This window comes from Myxocyprinus asiaticus, chromosome 8 (genome assembly GCF_019703515.2).
Source record: "Myxocyprinus asiaticus isolate MX2 ecotype Aquarium Trade chromosome 8, UBuf_Myxa_2, whole genome shotgun sequence".
Classification (NCBI taxonomy): Eukaryota; Metazoa; Chordata; class Actinopteri; order Cypriniformes; family Catostomidae; genus Myxocyprinus; species Myxocyprinus asiaticus.
The window spans coordinates 32,621,216-32,643,989 of record NC_059351.1 but is presented as its reverse complement, the minus strand read 5'-3'; the positions used below and the strand labels follow the sequence as shown (position 1 = coordinate 32,643,989).

The window sequence follows — 22,774 nt, the reverse complement described above, 5'->3', positions numbered from 1 at the left end:
ATTTATTTATTTTTTTTACTGAAAAAGTAAAAATTTTTATAATATATATATTTTATTTTTTTTCAGTTTAAAAAAAAAAAATACAAATTTCCATACATGTAGTCTATATATATATATAATAACATTGCTGGAAACAGGCAGACAAAGAGACGATGATGTGGGAGGATGAACCCATGTGCAGTTTCATTTACAATTGTGGAAACCAAAAAACCCTGACTACAAACATGAAACATAAACATGAACTTGAATATAAACTTGACTTGACTTGACAAACTAAACCTAATACTAAAACTAAGCTTGGCATTAAACTAAGCTTGGCACTTGACATGAAAAAACATGAACAAAACACATAAACGTGACATATATATATATATATATATATATATATATATACAGGTGCATCTCAATAAATTAGAATGTCGTGGAAAAGTTCATTTATTTCAGTAATTCAACTCAAATTGTGAAACTCGTGTATTAAATAAATTCAATGCACACAGACTGAAGAAGTTTAAGTCTTTGGTTCTTTTAATTGTGATGATTTTGGCTCACATTTAACAAAAACCCACCAATTCACTATCTCAAAAAATTAGAATACATCATAAGACCAATAAAAAAAACATTTTTAGTGAATTGTTGGCCTTCTGGAAAGTATGTTCATTTACTGTACATGTACTCAATACTTGGTAGGGGCTCCTTTTGCTTTAATTACTGCCTCAATTCGGCGTGGCATGGAGGTGATCAGTTTGTGGCACTGCTGAGGTGGTATGGAAGCCCAGGTGTCTTTGACAGTGGCCTTCAGCTCATCTGCATTTTTTGGTCTCTTGTTTCTCATTTTCCTCTTGACAATACTCCATAGATTCTCTATGGGGTTCAGGTCTGGTGAGTTTGCTGGCCAGTCAAGCACACCAACACCATGGTCATTTAACCAACTTTTGGTGCTTTTGGCAGTGTGGGCAGGTGCCAAATCCTGCTGGAAAATGAAATCAGCATCTTTAAAAAGCTGGTCAGCAGAAGGAAGCATGACGTGCTCCAAAATTTCTTGGTAAACGGGTGCAGTGACTTTGGTTTTCAAAAAACACAATGGACCAACACCAGCAGATGACATTGCACCCCAAATCATCACAGACTGTGGAAACTTAACACTGGACTTCAAGCAACTTGGGCTATGAGCTTCTCCACCCTTCCTCCAGACTCTAGGACCTTGGTTTCCAAATGAAATACAAAACTTGCTCTCATCTGAAAAGAGGACTTTGGAACACTGGGCAACAGTCCAGTTCTTCTTCTCCTTAGCCCAGGTAAGACACCTCTGACGTTGTCTGTGGTTCAGGAGTGGCTTAACAAGAGGAATACGACAACTGTAGCCAAATTCCTTGACATGTCTTTGTGTGGTGGCTCTTGATGCCTTGACCCCAGCCTCAGTCCATTCCTTGTGAAGTTCACCCAAATTCTTGAATCGATTTTGCTTGACAATCCTCATAAGGCTGCGGTTCTCTCGGATGGTTGTGCATCTTTTTCTTCCACACTTTTTCCTTCCACTCAACTTTCTGTTAACATGCTTGGATACAGCACTCTGTGAACAGCCAGCTTCTTTGGCAATGAATGTTTGTGGCTTACCCTCCTTGTGAAGGGTGTCAGTGATTGTCTTCTGGACAGCTGTCAGATCAGCAGTCTTCCCCATGATTGTGTAGCCTAGTGAACCAAACTGAGAGACCATTTTGAAGGCTCAGGAAACCTTTGCAGGTGTTTTGAGTTGATTAGTTGATTGGCATGTCACCATATTCAAATTTTTTGAGATAGTGAATTGGTGGGTTTTTGTTAAATGTGAGCCAAAATCATCACAATTAAAAGAACCAAAGACTTAAACTACTTCAGTCTGTGTGCACTGAATTTATTTAATACATGAGTTTCACAATTTGAGTTGAATTACTGAAATAAATGAACTTTTCCACAACATTCTAATTTATTGAGATGCACCTGTATATATATATATATATACAGTGGTGGCCAAAAATATTGGCACCCTTGGTAAATAACCCTTGGCTTTTTGATCTTTCATTCAAAAAAATAAATAAAACAAAATCTAACCTTTATTTGAAATAAAACAATTGAAACAGGGGAAATATCTCATTATTCAATTATGAGCATTAATTTAAAAATATAAATAAATTACAATTAAAATTAAACGCATTGGCCATAATTATTGGCACCCTTTTATTCAATACTTTTTGCCTGTGTGTTACCTCATATTTATACCCTTGTAAAACAGGAAGTCATGGCTGAACAATTTCATGTTCCTAGTCACCCAGGTGCACTAAAAAAATTTAAAATATGAATGGGAATATACTTCAGATATATTTTACTCTTAAGAATTTCTAGGGGTGCCAATAATTGTGGCCAATATGTTTTGGAGAAAAATATTTATTTAATAATGAGATATTTGAAGTTGAAGCACTCTACCTATAGTTAAATGTTCTAGGTTATTAAAAATAATTGTAGAATTAATTAATAAGAAGAAGTTATAGAAAAGAAATGACAATTTATGTTACATGTCATATACTGAGCTGTATGGAATATACTGAATAGTAAATAGGTCTATCAGCTGTATAGGGCAGAAGAGAGTAAAATCAGCGTCTGATCCATGCGACCCCCATGACTCATAATTTCTGTCTGTCATTTGCCACAAGTTTCAACTGCTGCAAACTAAATAAATTCCATGAGACATTTTTTAATTAAATTTTTTTGATAGTTTTTTTTCTGTTTATTTAATATTTGACATTATTATTATGATCTGGTTCAGCTTCTGCAAAAAAAGAAAAGAAAAAAAAAATCATTAAAAAGTATTGCAAGAGAAAGACTCTAATATTAATATAAATAAATGTTTAAGAGGAGAATATATTTGAAATTTATTTAAACTCCCATGATATGTGACTGACTTACATCTCTTCATATTGTCACACAAATCCTCTATCCTCTTCTTCTAGCATTTGATTGTTATTTAGGATGAAGAACCAGTTGTCTCGAGTGTCTGAGTGAATGATTCTGGCTTAAATAAAAATGTCAACTCCCAACGAAAAGTCAATATCAATTGCCTTTGCCAAATATGTGCTTGCAGTATCAAAGCAATGATGCTGTCATTTTTACATATCTGTACTACATCTGTGTAGGATTTTATTTGTAAATAATTAGTTTAAGAATCTTGGCCACGTTCGACCACCAAAATAATGTAGGGAAATATATGCAATATAAATAACACCTGAGCAGATTGGAAATCTGACTAAAATTCTCCACCATCCAATATGAAACAGGCTCATTGTATCTGCTAATAATTTCAAGGAATTTAGCTCAATAATGGAATTAGCGATTGATTTGGGGAATATTAAAATAATCAATATTTACCTCCAATCGAAGTCTTCGGCCAGCGATGAGTTGATTGGAACGTAAGATTAATTCGTATGGTAATACTACTTTCATGGCCATTGAAAATAATATCACAAATAGATTGAAATACTGTTTATTGAAACACCTCCTGCAACCCCCCTCCTCCTCCCTCCTGCTACTCAACCTGCACTTAAGATCTGTGAAGATGATGTGAGCCACGTCTTTTGGAAGGAAAGCTTCAGGTCCAGATGGCGTCTCACCAGCGTGTCTTCGATCCTGTGCTAACCAGCTGGCCCCCATCTTCACACAGTTCTTAACTAGATCACTGGAGCAGTGTGAAGTCCCATGCTGCTTCAAATGCTCAATCATTATTCCTGTCCCAAAGAAACCAAAAATCACAGGACTTAATGACTGTCGCCCTGACGTCTGTGGTCATGAAATAATTTGAGAGACTGGTGTTGGCCCACCTGAAGAACATCACTGGACCCTTTCTAGATCCCTTTCAATTTGCTTATTGAGCAAACAGGTCTGTGGAAGATGCAGTCAACATGGGATTGCATCATATCCTGCAACATCTGGACAGACCAGGGACATAAGCAAGGATCCTTTTTGTGGACTTCAGTTCGGCTTTCAACACCATCATCCCAGCTATACTCCAGAATCAATTACACCAACTCTCTGTTCCCATGTCTATCTGTCAGTGGATTACCAGCTTTCTGACGGACAGGCAGCAGCTTGTGAGACAGGGGAAACTTACTTCCAGCACCTGTACTATCAGCACTGGTGCCCTCCATGGATGTGTGCACTCCCCACTACTCTTCTCCCTCTACACCAATGACTGCATTGCCAAGGACACCTCTGTCAAGCTCCTGAAGTTTGCAGATGACACCACTGTCATCGGACTCATCCGAGATGACGATGAGTCTGCATACAGAAGGGAGGTTGAACAGCTGGCTGTCTGGTGCAGTCAAAATAACCTTGAGCTGAACATGCTCAAAACGGTGGAGATGATTGTGGACCTTAGGAGGAACACCCCAACAATGACCCCCCTCACCATTCTAAACAGCACTGTGGCAGTAGTGGAGTCATTCAGGTTCCTGGGCATTACCATCTCACAGGACCTGAAGTGGGAGACACACATTGACTCCATTGTGAAAAAGGCCCAGCAGAGGTTGTACTTCCTTCGCCAGCTAAAGAAGTTCAACCTACCACAGGCGCAGCTGATACAGTTCTACTCAGCAGTCATTGAGTCTGTCCTCTGCACTTCAAGAACTGTCTGGTTTGGTTCAGCTACATAATCAGACACAGAAGACTACAAAGGACAATTCGGACTGCTGAGAGGATTATTGGTTGCCCCCTGCCCCCCCTTCAAGAACTATACATTTCCAGAGTGAGGAAAGAGGCTGGAAAAATCACTCTGGACCCCATTCACCCTGCCCACTACCTTTTTGAACTGTTGCCTTCTGGCCGACGCTTCAGAGCTCTGAACACCAGAACCGTCAGGCACAGGAACTGTTTTTTTCCCTCAGGTTATCCATCTCATCAACAGTTAAATTGCCCCACTGAGCAATAACTATGTGCAATACACAGTTTAGTCTTTTTTATATTTATCCAACACATCCAACCTCTTCTGCCATTTCATTCCTCTGAAAAAAAAAAAAAAGAAACATTTGCACTGTACATAACAGATTTGTATTTGCACTGTACATAACAGATAACAGATTTGTATTAGATTGCACTACGTATGTGTATGTGTGTATATATGTATGTGTGTGTCTGTGTGTGTATGTATGTATGTATGTGTATAACAATTTTTTATTATTATCTATGTCTTGCTGCTGTTTTTGTATTATTTTTGTATTGTTGTACACTGGAAGCTCCTGTCACCAAGACAAATTCCTTGTATGTGTAAGCATACTTAGCAATAAAGCTGATTCTGATTCTGATTTTGATGAGCATGTAGCTTAGGATCGACAGATCTAATATATAATTGATATAATTAAATCAAATACACAGTCAACTTCTCTTTGAATACAAACAAGACTTTATTAACTAATCTACAACAAACAACTAAACTAACAAACAAACAACTAAACTAACACATAGACAAACAAACACAAAATGATCCGTAACAGAAAAATGAACTTTATGGAGTCTATAGACCTTGCCTTGAACAAACCCTGAGAACTTCATTTACTACGTTTGTGATTTGAGATCGGGTTACTCAAATTATATTAAAGAAAGCACCAGATTTCATTGAAAGTCTGAAGGTCTGTACTTGCATTGTGTTGGGTGCGTTTTTTGGCATGTGGAGTTCTTGAAGTCCTTTGACTTGGTTCAGTTCCAGGAGGCCTTTGTTTGGTTGGATGGATGGGTGATGGAATGACCAGGTGGAGCCCCGTAAGCGAGGCCTCCCGCAAGAGTGACTTCCCGGGACAAAGGTCAAAATGTGTGTAAAACTGTAGAGCAGAGGAGAGAGAGGGGTTGTCCAGGCCTTTAAACCCCTTCAGTTTGTTCACATCCCAAAGAGGCTCTAAGCCAATCAGAGGCGGCTTTTCAGAGGGCCTGTTGTCAAATTCTCCTCCCCTCAAGATAATTAATTTATGGCCTTTGTTCAAAGGTTTGTCAGTTTCGAGCTCAAAAAGTGAAAATTTTAATCATGAATTTCATAAGAAAATTATAACTGCAAATGACCCGAATATACTTCACACCATCATTCTGGAATTAAAGAGACAATCAATTACATACCAAACACTTGTAGCCCGGTTCAGTACCGCAGGTCCAAGATTGGCCGCAACCCACTGCATTTTTTCAGTACGATGAAGTAGGGGCTGTAAAATCCCTTCTTCATCTCGGCCGGAGGATGACAGGTGAGGCTCTATCGTGCTGTTCCGTAGGAGAGTAGCGATCTCCGTATGCAAGGTAGCAGCGTTTTCGTCCTTCACCAAGGTGAAGTGGATACCGCTGAACCTGGGCGGGCGCCTGGCGAATTGAATCGCATAGCCATCCCAATGGATTGGAAAGCGCAACCCATGCATCCAAGTTCCGCGCAAGGGGGACCAAGGGGACAATGTTGTGGGACGTACCGGCAGGTGGGGCCTCGAGGCGGGGTGGAGCTCGAGGTGCCACACCACGTCGTGGCCATGCTGAGTCTAGCGACATCTAAGCACTTACCTGGCTCCTTGTGACCACCCCCGGAACAGCCTGGGATGGGGGAGGAAGAGGCCTGTCCTCGTAACCCGTGGAGACTGTCACATCGGGGGTGGCTGTGTGCCACAGCTGGGCACTCAGGGGCGGGAAGACCACCGCTGGAGCGCCAATCCTGCAAGGAAAAACCCGTGGACGGTAGTCGTGATGACGACCGTGCACACTGGGTATGTGACCCAGGGAAGAAGGAAACCGCTCTTTTGCTGAACTGTTGGGTACCACAGCCACTTGGACATGCAGTGAAATCAAACAAAAAGGCAACAAAAGATTCTCCACCCGGCCCTCCACCAGGGGATGGAGTGGTCTTCTTACCAGCTCCAGGTGAGTGGGTTTCTTCGACCCTGGGTCGCCCGTCTCAGGGGCGCTTTGACGACCTCTGTGGGTTCTTAGTGGCTGGCTGTGAGACAGGTGGCGTCTGCTTCCTGCGGTGGGCTCCACGCCAGGGTCGGGCCGAAGGGGTGGGCTGCGGCAGAGCTGGTGCAGTCACCGCAGGGGGACACCCTTGGCGATGAGCAGACGGTGTGCTGGATCTTGAGCCGCGCCGGGGCAGGATATGCCGGATAGCCTCCGTCTGCTGCTTCACCGCCGAGAACTGCTGGGCAAAGTCCTCGACGGTGTCGCCGAATAGGCCAGCCTGGGAAATGGGGGCAGCAAGGAACCGTGTCTTGTCGGCATCACCCATCTCGACAAGGTTGAGCCAAAGGTGGTGCTCCTGGACCACTAATGTGGCCATCGTCCGCCCGAGAGACCGCACCATGACCTTCGTCGCTCGGAGAGCGAGGTCGGTTGCCGAGCGCAGTTCCTACATCAGATCTGGGGCGGAACTACTCTTGTGCAGTTCTTTTAGCGCCTTGGCTTGGTGGACCTGCAGGAGAGCCATGGCGTGCAGGGCAGAGGCGGCTTGTCCAGCAGCGCTGTAGGCTTTAGCTATCAGGGACGACGTGAACCTACAGGGCTTGGATGGGAGCTTTGGGCGCCAGCGCCAGGTGGCGGCGCTCTGCGGGCATAGGTGCACCGCGAGCACCTTATCCACCGGGGGAATCACCGTATAGCCCCTGGCCACCCCGCCATCGAGGGTAGTGAGGGCGGGGGAACTTAGGAATCGGGGCCGGGCAGTAAAAGGTGCACTTCTGGGAAGAAATGCATTGGAGCGGGGCGTGGCTGCTTTGAGCAGCGCCGCGAGCCCAGGAACCAATCATTGAGTCGCGAGGGTTCAGGGGAGAGCGGAGTGTTCCACTCTAACCTGACGCTCATGGCCACCTGGGAAAGCATGTCCGTCATCTCTGCATCAGCCTGTGACTGGGCAATCGTCCCCGAGGGGGGGAGCCCAGCTGAGGCTTCTGCTTCCGACTGGACAAGCCCGCTCTCCGATGCTGCGCTCGAGAGCTCATCATCTTCGCAGGCTCCGAACAAGAGGCCAGACTCGCTGTGAGACGAGCCGGCGGACTCATTCTTACGAAAGCAAGCCGCAACCGCAACGTTGCAAGTTAAAGTTTTAACATTATTTTTTGTTTATTTAAGAAAAGTAAACATTTTAGAAAAATAAATAAATAAAAAAATCTCAAGAAATGAAATATTTAATCTCCTTAAATGTGGGACTAAACCCAAAAAAGCAGCCAAGGTTTTATATTTTTTTCTTTTATTATATATCTATATATATATATATATATATATATACAGGGTTGGGAGTAACGGAATACATGTAACGGGATTACGTATTTAAAATACAAAATATTAGCAATTAGTAATATCATTGGTAATTAGAATAGTTACATTCAAAAAGTATTTTGATTACTGAAGAGATTACTTTGCATTTTATTGTCATTTGTTTCACTTAATATTTAGTCCTTTCAGATGGAAAACATTTATATATATAAATGATGCGATCAAAAGTGCATTTGAACAGCGGTGAAACACTTTCTTATGATGTGTTACATTCATACGAGCAGACTAAGAAGTAAATTTGAAGTAAGTTTGGAGCAGAAGAAATAGAAATAAACCTTGTGTAAATTGTCAGCTTTACGTTAAGCTAAAATGCTATTTCTAGCCATTTTACAAGCACGTTACCAAGCACGATCATATTTTTTATCAAGAAAATTTACGTTGGATCATAATTTCTTTTTTCTAGTAAGACTTTAGATATTAGGGCAAAAATCGTATTCTTGATAATATTTTTTTTATTGTTTTCCTGTAAAAATATCTAAAAATCCTTAAATCAATCTAATTGATCTTGTTTTAGAAACAACACTGCATAAGATATTTCGGTTTTTCAGAGAATGTATTTTTAACATGTGTATTTTGTCTTACTGTACTGGCAGAGTTTTTATAGTCAAAACGAGTGAAAAAATCTACCAGTGCTGAAGAAGTAATCCAAATTATTTAAAATACATTACTGACCTTGAGTAATCTAACGGAATACGTTACAAATTACATTTTACAGCATGTATTCTGCAATCTGTAGTGGAATACATTTCAGAAGTAACCCTCCCAACCCTGTATGTGTATATATATATATATATATATATATACAGTATATGGGTTGTTGACATGACATGGCATTTTCACTGTCACACAAGATAAAAATTAATAAATAGTATTGTCATCATTTAAAAATGCATTAAATGATTAAACATTTCTTTGCTTTACATCGACCTGTTATTATACAAACTGCATTGTCATTCGATTTTTTATTTTTTGAGCCAAATCTCAAAATTGTCCTATGGTGTTACTGTCTCAAGCAAGGTTCAATAAATTCTAACTTTTATAAATTAAAAAGCATAAAAATGTTGATAAATACCACTTTTAATTGCAATAATTAAACTACTTTCTGCTGTTTTTGAAGAACATTTGTACTGTTATAGTGATGATATGATGATACTGCTATTCAGTGTCATGAAAATAAATAGTTATAAAAGTTCATTAACAGAGGTTCGGGAGTAGCATGCCAATTTTAATCTGACAAATCACAGCCCGCGAGCAGGAGTATATAAACCGCAGCTTACCTGCTTCCCGTGACAGATTTTCTTGGCATCCCGCCTCCTCCCCATCTTCACCTATTTTCAAATATTCACTATTCATCTAAGGGTACGTTTACACGACAACGATATACTAAAAACGGTAACGTTTTTCCTTTGCGTTTTTGAAAAGTTTCACGTACAGATGACAACGTTGTCAAAATGATCCCCGTTCACACGGATCCGCGAAAACGACTAAAAATGCTGTATTATGCATGCCAGGCCAGTAGTTGGTGATGTCACTTTGTAAAGAAACACTACGCGCCTGCGCACATAAGCATTCTTCCACAGAGCGGTGAATACAAACAACGAAGATGGCGATTGCTGGTTGTAGTAGTGATGCAGTAAATCTACAATTTGCTGGAGAAGCGTCAATAAACTCAAAATCTTGAGCAGCACAAACACAGTCCTGTAGTCCGCCATTGTAGTTTTGAATGTCTCGGGCGTTGTTTTGAAGTACTCGCATACATGTCTATAGACTGAACATGTAATACGCGTGCGCATGATGTCATCGTTTTCACAAATTTGCATTTTTGTATGTTTACACGGAGACGGTAACGGCATTGTTTTCAAAAACGTGCACTTTGAAACCCGTTTTCAAAAGTTTGCGTTTTCAGGCCCCAAAACGCCGTTGTTGTGTAAACGAACAGCCAAAATACATAACGTTTCAATTAAAAACGGAAAACGTTGTTGTGTAAACGGCCCCCAAGTAAGTAAAGTCCGGGGGGGGATTGGTGTAATCAGGACTCAAGTCGAGTCTCGAGCTCCGAGCCCTCCAATATCGGACAGCAGGCCAAATATGCTTTACTCTATTGAAGATTACATTTACATGCAAACTACTGAAGTATAAAATGTGGTCCTTCATTTTTGGATTCTTTCATATTTGGACAAAGAATTGAGGGAGAAAAATGATTGGGAGAGAGAGAGATCACGAAAGTTCAGAGAGAAAATTAACAGTGATCCACACAGAAGGGAGGAGATCCTAAGAGAACGATGAAGTAAATAGTTTAAATGTTGCTTTGAAAAATGCAACAATTATATTTAAAAATTTCATTAATCTTTCATTCAGTTAAATATAAATGCTTGAATATAATACATCTTATTTCTCTTTAATCCAACAACTACCTCCTATTTCTGTCCTTTAGTGTGACATAATGTCCTATGGTGTGACACATAAAAGAACCAAAAATTAATTTAACTCAAAATATGTTTAAAAAAAAAAAAAAAACTGTTGAATATTGCATTAGGGTAGATATAGTCATCACTCATCTTAAACTGGTATAATTTTCAACATTTTTGAAAGGATGACAGCAAATTTTGACTTGAAGTTAATGAAAATGTCCAACAGGTAATGGGGGGAAAAGGTGTTATTCATAATTTCATTATAAATAAAAAACACCATATGAAAATAAGCATCTAACAATGAAAATAAATCTCTCTCATGCTTTAAACAAGTTTAAATATTAGTCAAAGATAACACAAGTAAACACAAAATGCAGTTTTTAAATGAAGGTTGTTATTAAGGGAAAACAAAGTCCAAACCTACATGGCCCTGCGTGAAAAATGATTGCCCCCTAAACCTAGTAACTGGTTGAGCCACCCTTAGCAGCAACAACTGCAATCAAGCATCTGCGATAACTTGCAATGAGTCTTTTACAGCGCTGTGGAGGAATTTTGGCCCACTCATCTTTGCAGAATTGTTGTAATTCAGCCACATTGGAGGGTTTGAGCATGAACTGCCTTAAGGTCATGCCACAGCATCTCAATAGGATTCAGGTCAGGACTTTGACTAAGCCACTCCAAAGTCTTCATTTTGTTTTTCTTCAGCCATTCAGAGGTGGACTTGCTGGTGTGTTTTGGATCATTGTCCTGCTGCAGAATTGTCCTGCTGCAGAACCCTTTTGTGACCTCTTGGATGAGTCGTCGCTGCACTCTTGGGGTAATTTTGGTCAGCCGGCCACTCCTGGGAAGGTTCACCACTGTTCCATGTTTTCACCATTTGTGGATAATGGCTCTCACTGTGGTTCTATGGAGTCCCAAAGCTTTAGAAATGGCTTTATAACCTTTTCCAGACTGATAGATCTCAATTACTTTCTTTCTCATTTGTTCCTGGATTTCTTTGGATCTCGGCATGACGTCTAGCTTTTGAAGATCTTTTGGTCTACTTCACTTTGTCAGGCAGGTCCTATTTAAGTGATTTCTTGATTGAGAACAGGTGTGGCAGTAATCAGGCCTGGGTGTGGCTAGAGAAATTGAACTCAGGTCTGATAAACCACAGTTAAGTTATGTTTTAACAGGTGGGGCAAACACTTTTTCACACAGGGCCATGTAGGTTTGGATTTTGTTTTCCCTTAATAATAACAACCTTCATTTAAAAACTGCATTTTGTGTTTACTTGTGTTATCTTTGACTAATATTTAAACTTGTTTGATGATCTGAAACATTTAAGTGTGACAAACATGCAAAAAAATAAGAAATCAGGAAGGGGGCAAACACTTTTTCACACCACTGTATATATTATAACTTTATGTGTTTAAAATTCATTTGTAGATATATGCTAAACGAAGAAGCGTTCAGATAAATGGGTAATTATGACTTGGCTCTGCCCTCTAGTGGCAAATCCATATTTTAAACAACATTCCACTTGCCTTTAAAAAACACAACCAATTCACATATCAATAAAAATGTGATTTATGGTTAAATGGGATACGTAATCCCTTTAAATCTGAACAATACTTCATGAATAATGTATGAGAAAGGAAAATCATCTCATTAACCCAAAACTGTGATTAATATATATTGCCTGGCCAAAATAATAAAAAAAATAAAATTAAAATAAAAATCGCCATTTGGATTTAAATAAGCAGATATTTAAGAGCTTATGCTTGGATCATTATTGCAGTGATTAATATGTTTCAGCTGGAAACAATTATTTAAACCCTAACCGGTGCAGTGTGTAGCTTCTCATTTCTTAAACAACCATGTCGGAAGATGTGTTTCAGAAGGGGCACATTATTGGCCTGCTTCAAGCAAAGAAAAAACGAAGGAGATTGCTGAAAGCACTGGAATTGGGTTAAGAACAATGCATTATTAAAACCTGGAAGGATAGTGGCGAACCATCAGCTTCGCAGAAGAAATGTGGTCGGAAAAAAACCTGATTGTGATCTTAGGTCACTAAAACGCTTGAAGTCACATCGTAAAAAAAATAGACAACAGAACTCACTGCTATGTTTTGTCTGTTTTTTTACGATGTGACTTTCCACACGCACAAAAAGAACTTTTAGGATTGGGACTAAACGGCTGTGTGGCCACAAGAAAGCCACTTGTTAGTAGCCTAGTTTCCATCCAATTTTCGCGCTATTTTGTTATCGACAAAGTGAAAATGCGTAAAAAAAAATGTGCGAAATTTGTCGTCTTCTGGCTGTTTCCATTCAAATGGCCTTTTATCGATAAAAAAATGGTGTGCGTGATGACGTCATGCCTAAAAAAAACACTTTGTCGCATAAGTTTTGGTTTAGCGCAAAAGAAATCTGCCCTGAAGCCGTTTCCATTCAGAAATGTTTGTTTATCGCTAATTCGCCTCCCAGATGTCCCTATTTTTTTTCCTCCGAAATTTTGGTAAAATGGGGAGAGTATTGTGATAATTCATTGAAATTTGCCAGCTTACTGTCATTTTAATTTCACAAATAAATGCAATCAGAAGGTGAGGAATTGCAATCAAAAGGGAGCCGTTGCCCTTCTGATAGGACTGTAATATTGGTCCTGATGTTGCGCATATCGCAGATTGCCATCGGTGCCGACCCGAAAGCGAATCGTAATGGCCCTGTTCAAGCTGAAAACCTGCACCAAGTGGGGGAACTTTCGGTCTTAGTATAAGGACCATCAATCGATGTGTATATGCTGTGTGCACAGCTATTAAAGAAAAACTGATGCGGTGTAATATCAGGGTTTACATATATGATACATTCCTGATATTCAGTAGGCTATTTTAAACAATCATCTAATATAAAGCATCGCCATCACAACTGCATTATATCCCGCATATATGTCCAGCAACTTTTAACGACCAACTGAATTTGATTGTCGTCTAAAATTAATAATTAATGCAATTTACATTTTCTGAAGAAGCTCAGCAAATGCGATCCGAGGTAAAGAGGGTTAGATTTAAAATGTTCAAAAGCTCGTTTTCTGAAAGTGAACTCAGCATTAGACAAATAGTTCTGATAGTTTATAGTCTTGAAAAAAGTGTAGAACATTCTGAGAATGTCATTCAGCCGACTTTTTTTGTCTACAGAACAGGGTACGGCTAATTTAAGTTTGTGTAAAGAAAAGGCAAGTATATAGGTCTATTCGTCTGGTAATTTTTTTATTTTTATTTAATGCTTTTTTCGCTTGGTAATTTATTTAATTTAATTCAGGGAAATGTGCTGGCATTTTTTTCAAAAGTAAGCTAAACAATAATTTCATAGAATTGCGCTGTATGTTAGTGTTTCAGAAAGGCACACTGAAGCGTTTCTCCTAGTATTGTGTATTTATTTTTAATTTAAAACATCTTTGTGCACAGAAATTATATGTTTTTTTGGTCTAATTCCATGACTGCCATCTATTATTTTGAATGGTGTGGAAAAGCAACTTTAATTAATAAACGGATGTGATTAATCACAAAGAGTGGCCATTCATTTGTTCTCCGTGCACTTGTCGATGTGCATGATATGAGATATTTGTGTTGGCACTCCTGGAAGTGTCATGTATGCAGCATTGGATCTGTGCAGGTATGCCGTTAAGATCAATCCATAATCACATACAATAAATTGGCTTTCAAGGATGTATACTGTCATCATGATTAACACAGGCTAAAGATTGGGGTAAATTCTGTCACGTGACACTACATTTTTGCGTTATTGCCAATTTTCTCGACAAAAAGTATATCCAGACCAGTTTTTCGCGACATTTGAAGTATCGACATAGAGTTTATGCGCTAGTATTAGACACTTGTGAAATTTTAACGATAATTTGCGTTTCCATCAGCTTTATTTTGATGCGCCAAAACTTTTTCCGCAAAAAATCCTTGGATGGAAACGTAGTTATAGACATCAAAGCGGGCTTGAGCACCTGCCCTTTTTCTTCCTCGAGGGAAAGTGCCCTTTTTCTGATGTGCTCGGGAGATGAGACATTATCGAGTTCCGATGCCCGCCCTCGCTCCCTCCGCGCAGCAGTGCAGCACACATCAGACACACAAACAGGCAGGCAGCAGCCCCAACCAGCTCCTATCCCAGTTGTGTTTTTCTTGGCTTGTGTGGAGGTGAGAGGTGATGAACAAAAGACAAAGCTACCAGTGCCTCGACTTTACAGCTAATTAGCCAAAAGACAAATATAGTTAACTTGTGTCTTGCTAACATGCATGACTCATGAGCTACTAGCTAATGTAATAAGTTAGCTAAAGTTTAGCTAAGGCCATATATCATGGCCATACAGGCTAATGTACTGTACATAATGGAGACACTACAGGTGAATACAGTAAAATTTGTGTCTAATAACGTCATCACAATCGCCACATTGATATGCAAATTAGGCGTTAACTAATTAAAATGCGCTCATTTGCATACATTTGACAAGGCACTGCAGGTGAATAGGATAAACAAAAGAATTTAAGCATATCACCAAAGAACTTGCCCAGTTAATGGCTTACATCAAGAGTCTTTCTCCTGAAATGTTATGTTTAAATATGCAGTTTAGCTTGTTTTGCTTAATTTAGAATAAATCTACAGATGCAAACAGACGGAGGGCAGTAGGCTTAAAACAAACACCATCTAAATGTGTATTTTGGAAGTTTTCTTTCCATTAGAGTAAAAGAAGACATGGAAGCAAAATAGACCAAAATCTCCAAATTGACCACTACATGAAAAAGTGTCCTGCCTTAAACAGTAACTTCATAATTTTGATTGTAGGCTCCTCATCTAATAACCATCCATTCTATTAGTTTGTTGTATGCTGATAGATCTTTACATGATACAGACAGCCCTTTTTTATTTTTTATATCATTTTTTTAATAATTTAAAATTATTAAAATTATTTTTTTAAATAAATAGTTATGAGAAGTGCCCTTTTTTTTTCCATTTTAGCCCCTGCCCCCCAAAATGTCTGTACACATCCCTGAATTTGCATAATGATTGGACTGTTTAGCAATGGAAAAAGGTCATGTGGTCTGATGAGTCCAGATTTTCCCTATTCCAATGCAATGGGCGCATGAAGTGATGCACCCGTCATGCACAGTGCCCAATGTACAAGCCTCTGGAGGCATTGTTATTATCTGGAGTTGCTTCAGTTAGCCAGGTCGAGGCTCAGCAACATTATGCGGCAATAAAACGAAGTCAGCTGACTACCTGAATGTACTGAATGACCAGGTTATCCCAACAATTGATTTTTTCTCCCCTGATGGCACGGGATATTCCAGGACAACAATGCCAAGATTCATCAGGCTCAAATTGTGAAAAAGTGGTTCAGGGAGCATGAGGAATCATTTTCACACATGAACTGGCAACCACAGAGGCCTGACCTTAACCCCATTGAAAGTCTTTGGGATGTGCTGGAGAAGACTTTACGGAGGTGTTCGACTCTACCTTCATTAAAACAAGATCTCGGCCAAAAATATATGTAAATCTGGATGGAAATGTTGTGACGTTGTATAAGGTTGTCGAAAACAATGCCATGACGAATGTGCACCGTAATCAAAGCTAATGGCGATCCAACGAAATGGAGTATGCCACTTTTTTTTTTTTTTTTTTGGCCAGGCAGTGCATGACTATAAATAACATTTACATTTAAAAAAAAAAAAAACTTGTAAAATCAGCATGTAACCTCAGGCGCAACTGGAGAGCCACCATCTTTAGACAACACAATGATAAATAACATTCTCAACCACAACACAGATCTTTAGATTAAGGTTTGGCATCACCCTGAAAAACAACCGAATAAAATATGTGCACTCAAAATATCTGAACAAGATATGAACCTAGAGGACAAATTCAATAATTTCCCATTGATAAATGAAGCAAAGGTGAAAGCAAGAAAAATGGTGTGACTCACACAAAGTCTTATTTTCAAACACTGGGAGAACAGCAGGGTAGAATGGGGAAAAGACAAAATGTTACAGAACTGAAGAGACAGCCCCGTGTCACTCCTTATCTTAACAGAGGTAGAGTTCTCCTGTCAAACTTGTTTACAACATTATGAGAAGAACGATTTTCAGTGTTGCTTATCAAAGAGACAGAAGTTGGAGCGTGTTGCCTGTCTAGATTTCAGGGGAACACGTCCACATTATTCTCCACACTTGAAGGCATTGTATGTATTCATTTACAACACAGGTTTTCCAAAAACAGTTATTTTATTATTTTTGTCTAAAATTACTACTCTAAAGCCTGACGAAACAGTGGCTTATCTTAAAGAGTCCTAATAAACCTTCGATAGACATCTCCTATTGTCACAAAATAAATAATAAAAATGGCATTTGCCATCTGTGGCACTTTATCCCAGAGTAGGCATGTCCATGACTAAGTTTTTTTTGACTGTCCATTTATCTGCATCTGTTGTCAGTGTGGATGTGTGTGTGTTTCCATTTGTATTCAGTATAAACATATTATAATGTGTTTCTGTTCATTTGAGCAGAGTGTATTGTTGTTGCCAGGCAATGATCAGGTGTATGCGGAGCACTAGTCCACTCCAAGGGCTTTGAGCTGTCTCTCAATCTCTTCATCTGATATCCCATCAGCTTTGGATGTGGAAGCGCTTGGGGTCTTTCTGCCAGCTGAAGGGGCATGAGCCATCTGCAAAGGAAACGAAGAATCCATTATGGATCCAGATATAACGTAAATGATGGTTTTGGTCAATGTGATGCAGTCACTACAGGGTATGGTACAGGTAAATTGTATTTAACACACTAATACACAATGCAAAAATGAATGATGAATAAATAACTCATGAATAGGGATTTTATAGTTATATGGACAATTAAATTTTAACAATAATGCAATGTACTAATTATTAAGAATTTGTACAACTATACATTTTTAAACTAATCAGTCTTTAGAAAGCCTTGTATAATTAGGCTGGTTTTGGGGTCACCAAACCCCTGACTGGATGACGTTTATATATAAGATGAATTCTTATGTTCAAGACGTTTTTCTGAAAAGTTAGACTAGGCAGGCCATCTTAAAAATGCAACGCTCGTGGCGGAACGCTTAAACCGAGCAAGATGTGACGCAACAGCCAAAGACTTCTGTCTGAACGTACATTGGTGATCTCACAAAACTTGTCAAGATGATGTCCTGGTCCTATTTTACTCATAACAAATATTATTCATATTTATACATCATAGTAGTATTCCCCTGGTGCTACCTTTAATTTTCGATTATTTCAATAAAATATCCAATCCTTATTAATCATAAATCTGTTCCCTATGTCAGATCACTTCAATGACAGTGTAAATGAAGAGTTAGTTTTAGTTAGTTTACATGGATTCAAGGTGGCCTACATAAACACAATTTTACTAATGTGACAATAATCGTTCTAATCATACCTTTCCGGAGATCTCAATTCCAATTTCATCCAACACCTGGTTCACAATGTCCTGAGATTCGTCTTCATCACCAGAATCCTCAAAGAGCTCATCCAGAGTGTCACTGACTGTAAACAAATGCAAACACAGGAAATTACAGAATAAAACCACTCATAATCAAATGATGTAGTGGTGTGTTTAAAGTCAACAAACTATTAATTGTTTGAGTTACTATGGCAAAAACAAGGTTGTGAGAAACCCTTTCTTCTGGGATTTCTATAACATTTTTCAAGGCCCATATCAAAACCATTTCAATGCCCCCAGTAAATAAATAAAATGCATCTTACTCATCTCTTCTGTCATGTCCATCTTTGCTGTCTCCTTCTGGAAGTTCTGCAGGGTCTGCATGGTCTTTTTTGGATCCATCTTTTTATTGACAGCTTGCATTGTCTTGAAGTGCATTTTTTGAGAGAGGCAGAGATATAAACAAATGAGTCACTGCTTGATTCATATGCTCATTATAAAATGGGCCCCTTAAGACTAGTGCAGGGGTCGGCAACCTTCTTGACATGGAGTGCCATCTTTTATTTTCCTGGTAAAAATAATAAATAAAAAAAATAAAAATAAAAAATGCACAAGGTGTTTTCCTTATTACATCATGCGTATTTCTGAAAGCAGAAAGAAACAAATGAAACCGGGAATGTAGGCTGTCATCCGCGCAGCCTGACCGAAGCAAAGCGGGTGCGTTTACTCGCATGATTAACCAAAAGTGAAGCGCTGCCGGCTCGTGAAGCGTGCATGAATGGCTTGCATGCACTGCACGAGTCTGTTGGGTATACTGCACTCGCCACATTTTTACTTTTTGTTTAGCCTCCCATTCAGCTTATGAAAACGCACTGTGTGATCATGAGGAAGGATTACATCAAGATGTAGATTGGAATGCAGGTGCGGAATTTCATATGAATAAAATAGTCTACTCCTCTCTCGCCGTTGCTGGCGTGCCAGTGATTACCCCTCCATAGGTGCCATAGGTTGCCGACCCCTGGGCTAGTGCAGTAATGCAAAGAGTGGTGGCTGTGTATCAATATTGAGTGTTCCCACCCTTTTTAACCAATGAATTTTCCATGACATTTCCAAACATAGGTGTATAAAAGAGTGTTAATGAGCAGAATTCAGACAAAACAATGATGATAAGAGAGGCATATCTCACTTTGGGAAGATGTATGAATGGCTTTCAGTGGCAGATGGTGCAGGAGTAAATGGGCACTTAAGAATATTTGAGTAGTTTTGATTCCTTTTGTAGACAAAAAAAAACAAAACAAAAAAAAAAAACAAAAAAAAACGCATAACATGTTCTTGGAAAATGTCTCTACATGAACAATCTTACAAATGTAGGTAAGTTTGAACCAGCTCACTATATTTATGTGTTCATGTTGACTGATCTTGGTTCATCCAAAAATGAAAATTCTCTCATCATTTACACACACTCATGCCATCCCAGACGTGTATGACTTTTTTTCTTCTGCAGAACCCAAATGAAGATTTTTAGAAGAATATCTCAGCTCTGTACATCCATACAATGCAATGAATGGTGGCCAGGCCTTTGAATCTCCTAAAAGGAGATGAAGTCAGCATAAAAGTAATCCACTTGGTTTTGGGTGAGAACAAACCAAAATATAACTCCTTTTCACTGTACATCTTGCCATTGCAGTCTCAAGGGATGATCATGATTTCAAGCCCGATTACACTTCCTAGTGCTTGACGCATGTGCAGAGCGCTAGATAGCGCTATAAGACGTGTAATCGAGCTTGAAATCATGTTCGCCATGGAGATGTACAGTGAAAAAGGAGTTATATTTTGGTCTGTTCTCATCCAAAACCACCTGGATCACTTTAGAAGTCACTGATTTATACACTGGAGTTTGGTGGATTATGTTTGTGCTGACCTGATCTGCTTTTTGGAGCTACAAAAGTCTGGCACCCATTCACTTGCATTGTACAGACCTACAGAGCTGAGATATTCTTCTAAAAATCTTTGTTTGTGTTCTGCAGAAGAAAGAAAGTCATACACATTTTAGATGGCATGAGGGTGAGTAAATGATGAGAATTTTCATTTTTGGATGAACGAATCCTTTAACTGACTGAATGGGAATTAGTTGTCGGCCTCAAAATGTGGGTGGAGCTTCCGGTCACACCAACCAATGACACAGATCAACGGCAGTAAAAAGGTGTTTAGCAACCAGTATGAAATTTTCGCGCTGGCGAGCAGGTACGAACCATAGAAACAAACTCAAACATCTTTTTGTCCAAATTTTGTTCTAAATGACATCACACCCTTTCAGTCTTCGATTTTGTATGAAGTGCACCGGGACCTTTCCTTAACACGCACAATTTCGAAATTGTGAAATATTTAGAGCTGAGAAAAACTTAAAAAATAATAATAATAATTCACTAGAGATTTTTACATGACTTTTAAGGTTTTATTAATTTCCATGTCCTTTTCCAGGCCTGAAAAACACGATTTTAAAATTCTCTGATATTTCCAGGTTTTCCATGACTGTGAGAATATCACTACAACACACCTATAATCAGTGATGCAACTTGGATCTTGCGGGCCCCAGTGCAAAGAAACTGTCGGGCCCACTCATTGAGGGGCCATGGTCGTTTTTCATTACCCCTTGGGCCCGCGGTCATTTTTATGGTTTCTTTTGGACGACCGTTGCGTCCCCCCTCTCACCCTGGGCCCTAGGGTGGCTGCCCACCCTGCCCTCCCTCTAGTTACGCCCCTACCTATAATGCATTTATAGACCAACAAATCATTTATTACAAATAGTTTTCTAAAATATAACAAGAGCTGCTTAAAAGGTTAGTTTACTTAAACATGCAATCACTGCCAATAATATGTACACCTACAAGAACTGAGCAAATAAATGAATCTTGAGTCTAAACAAAAAAGGCTCTTACTTTGGTAGTTGTGGCCATGGCTCCAGCCATCTTCATCTGCGAGTTCATAAGCTTGGTTTGTGTGGACATGGAGGTGACCTTAGAGCTGACAGCATATGTGCGTGTTTTCTGTTTCCTCACTTGCACAAGCTGCTTGGCTAAAACCTTACAGGCATCTCTGTTCCCTGTCTTAGCCATTTTCTTTATCTCCATCTCCTGTAATAATAAAAAAAAAAAATGGCAGAAAACCGATGGAGCTGAATCTACTGACATTAGCATATACATGATTCTCCCAAACAATGCTGAAAATCCAAAAATAGGCGTTATGTTATTGTCATCTGGTCATAGTTATGTTAATATGATATTAAAAAAAAAAAAAGTATAAGAGAATCCACTGGCAACATCTGAAAGACAATTAGTTACAATGCCATAGACAGCACTCATGTCAACTTTAAACAATAAAATCATGAGCGGAGTCCAGTTAGTAATAATCCACTGACACAGAAAACAGACTCTGTGGCAATAATTACATAACCGCGTGATCTCACACACCTCAGTGGCGAGAAAGGGGAAACTTTTGGTATCATGTGCTCGTCACAGTGATGGTTGGTGATTCTTACCAATTGTTTTTCCTGTTTTTCTAGTGCTGTCCGGTCTCTTGTAATCTGTCTCTGCGTTCCCCGCAGCTCTTTGTTCTGTTCTTTAATAACATCTGAGAGGGTGAGAGCAGATATGGTTATGGATCACCGTTTAAAGTAGTAATGCTTGAGAAGCCTAAATCAGTTATAACACATTCAATTAAGGCTACTACATCTATAACAAGTGTTTATGACCAATAGTCATTACAGTCGTAGCCCGGTGATTTTTATAAGATTAAACTATAAGATTTGGTTTATAGCCCTTTATCTGATACTGATTATAACTGGTTTTCCAACTATTAGTCAGATCAGTACCACTCAAGAATGTTTTCTGTGGCAGATGTCCAAAGCACAAATAACGTTCCGATAATTTAACATAAAATCTTCGTTTCCGATAAAAGCACGAAACTAATGTGTTGGACGACACAGCTGATAAGTCAAGAAAGCCTAAATCAGATTCAATTTATTAAACAAATCAACAGTACTGACGAAACCAGCTGATGATTGACGCGAGATGTGTTGCTGGGCGGCTTTGACAAACAAACAAGTCCCAGAGAGGCAGACAACTTACCATCTACAGTCTTTTTCTTGAATAACGAAGCCATGGCTGCAACAGCCTCTGTCGACCACGACAGTAAAAGATAAATAAGTATATTTCAAAGACTAATATTAACTGAGAGTGCCGCCGCCTATCACAATATTATGACCATTTCCTGGTTCTTGGCAAGTAGGCGGCGAACTTCTGCTCTTCGGCAGTGATTATTTAATTCTGATTGGTGAAAATGTCCGTGACGCTACAGACTATGCATCCAATCATAACCTTATCCCGACAAGCACCGCCCATAAACAGAGGTATTCCTTTGGATTTTTCCACTGCCGTCACATAATAAACTGTATACGGGTTGGAATTTTTTCTTCATGAAATTTAAACATTTTAACACATTGTGAACGACGTTATATTTATTACAATAAAATAAGCAGAGCCAATCACAGCGCAAGCACTTTACACATGCGCAGTGCGAGTGAACACGGAGCTCGTGT

General features: G+C 39.3%; 1 protein-coding gene across 1 annotated transcript; it reads right to left on the bottom strand.

Moving 5' to 3' along the window:
* Positions 1–16,672: 16,672 nt before the first annotated feature.
* LOC127444853 (charged multivesicular body protein 2b) lies at positions 16,673–22,467 on the bottom strand. The gene is made up of 6 exons (XM_051704438.1): positions 22,305–22,467; positions 21,716–21,807; positions 21,117–21,311; positions 18,501–18,603; positions 18,175–18,281; positions 16,673–17,422 (listed from the first exon to the last, which is right to left on the bottom strand). The coding sequence occupies exons 1-6, from the start codon at positions 22,336–22,338 to the stop codon at positions 17,309–17,311; spliced, it is 645 nt and encodes a 214-aa protein (XP_051560398.1). The 5' UTR covers positions 22,339–22,467; the 3' UTR covers positions 16,673–17,308.
* Positions 22,468–22,774: the final 307 nt, after the last annotated feature.

Excerpts from the sequence above, each read along its gene's own strand:
- LOC127444853 (XM_051704438.1), bottom strand. The coding sequence starts at position 22,338 with ATGGCTTCGTTATTCAAGAAAAAGACTGTAGATG. Across the intron at positions 18,282-18,500 it reads GGACATGACAGAAGAGATGA|TCAGTGACACTCTGGATGAG; the intron begins GTAAGATGCATT and ends ATTTGTTTACAG. Across the intron at positions 17,423-18,174 it reads GAATTGAGATCTCCGGAAAG|ATGGCTCATGCCCCTTCAGC; the intron begins GTATGATTAGAA and ends TTTCCTTTGCAG.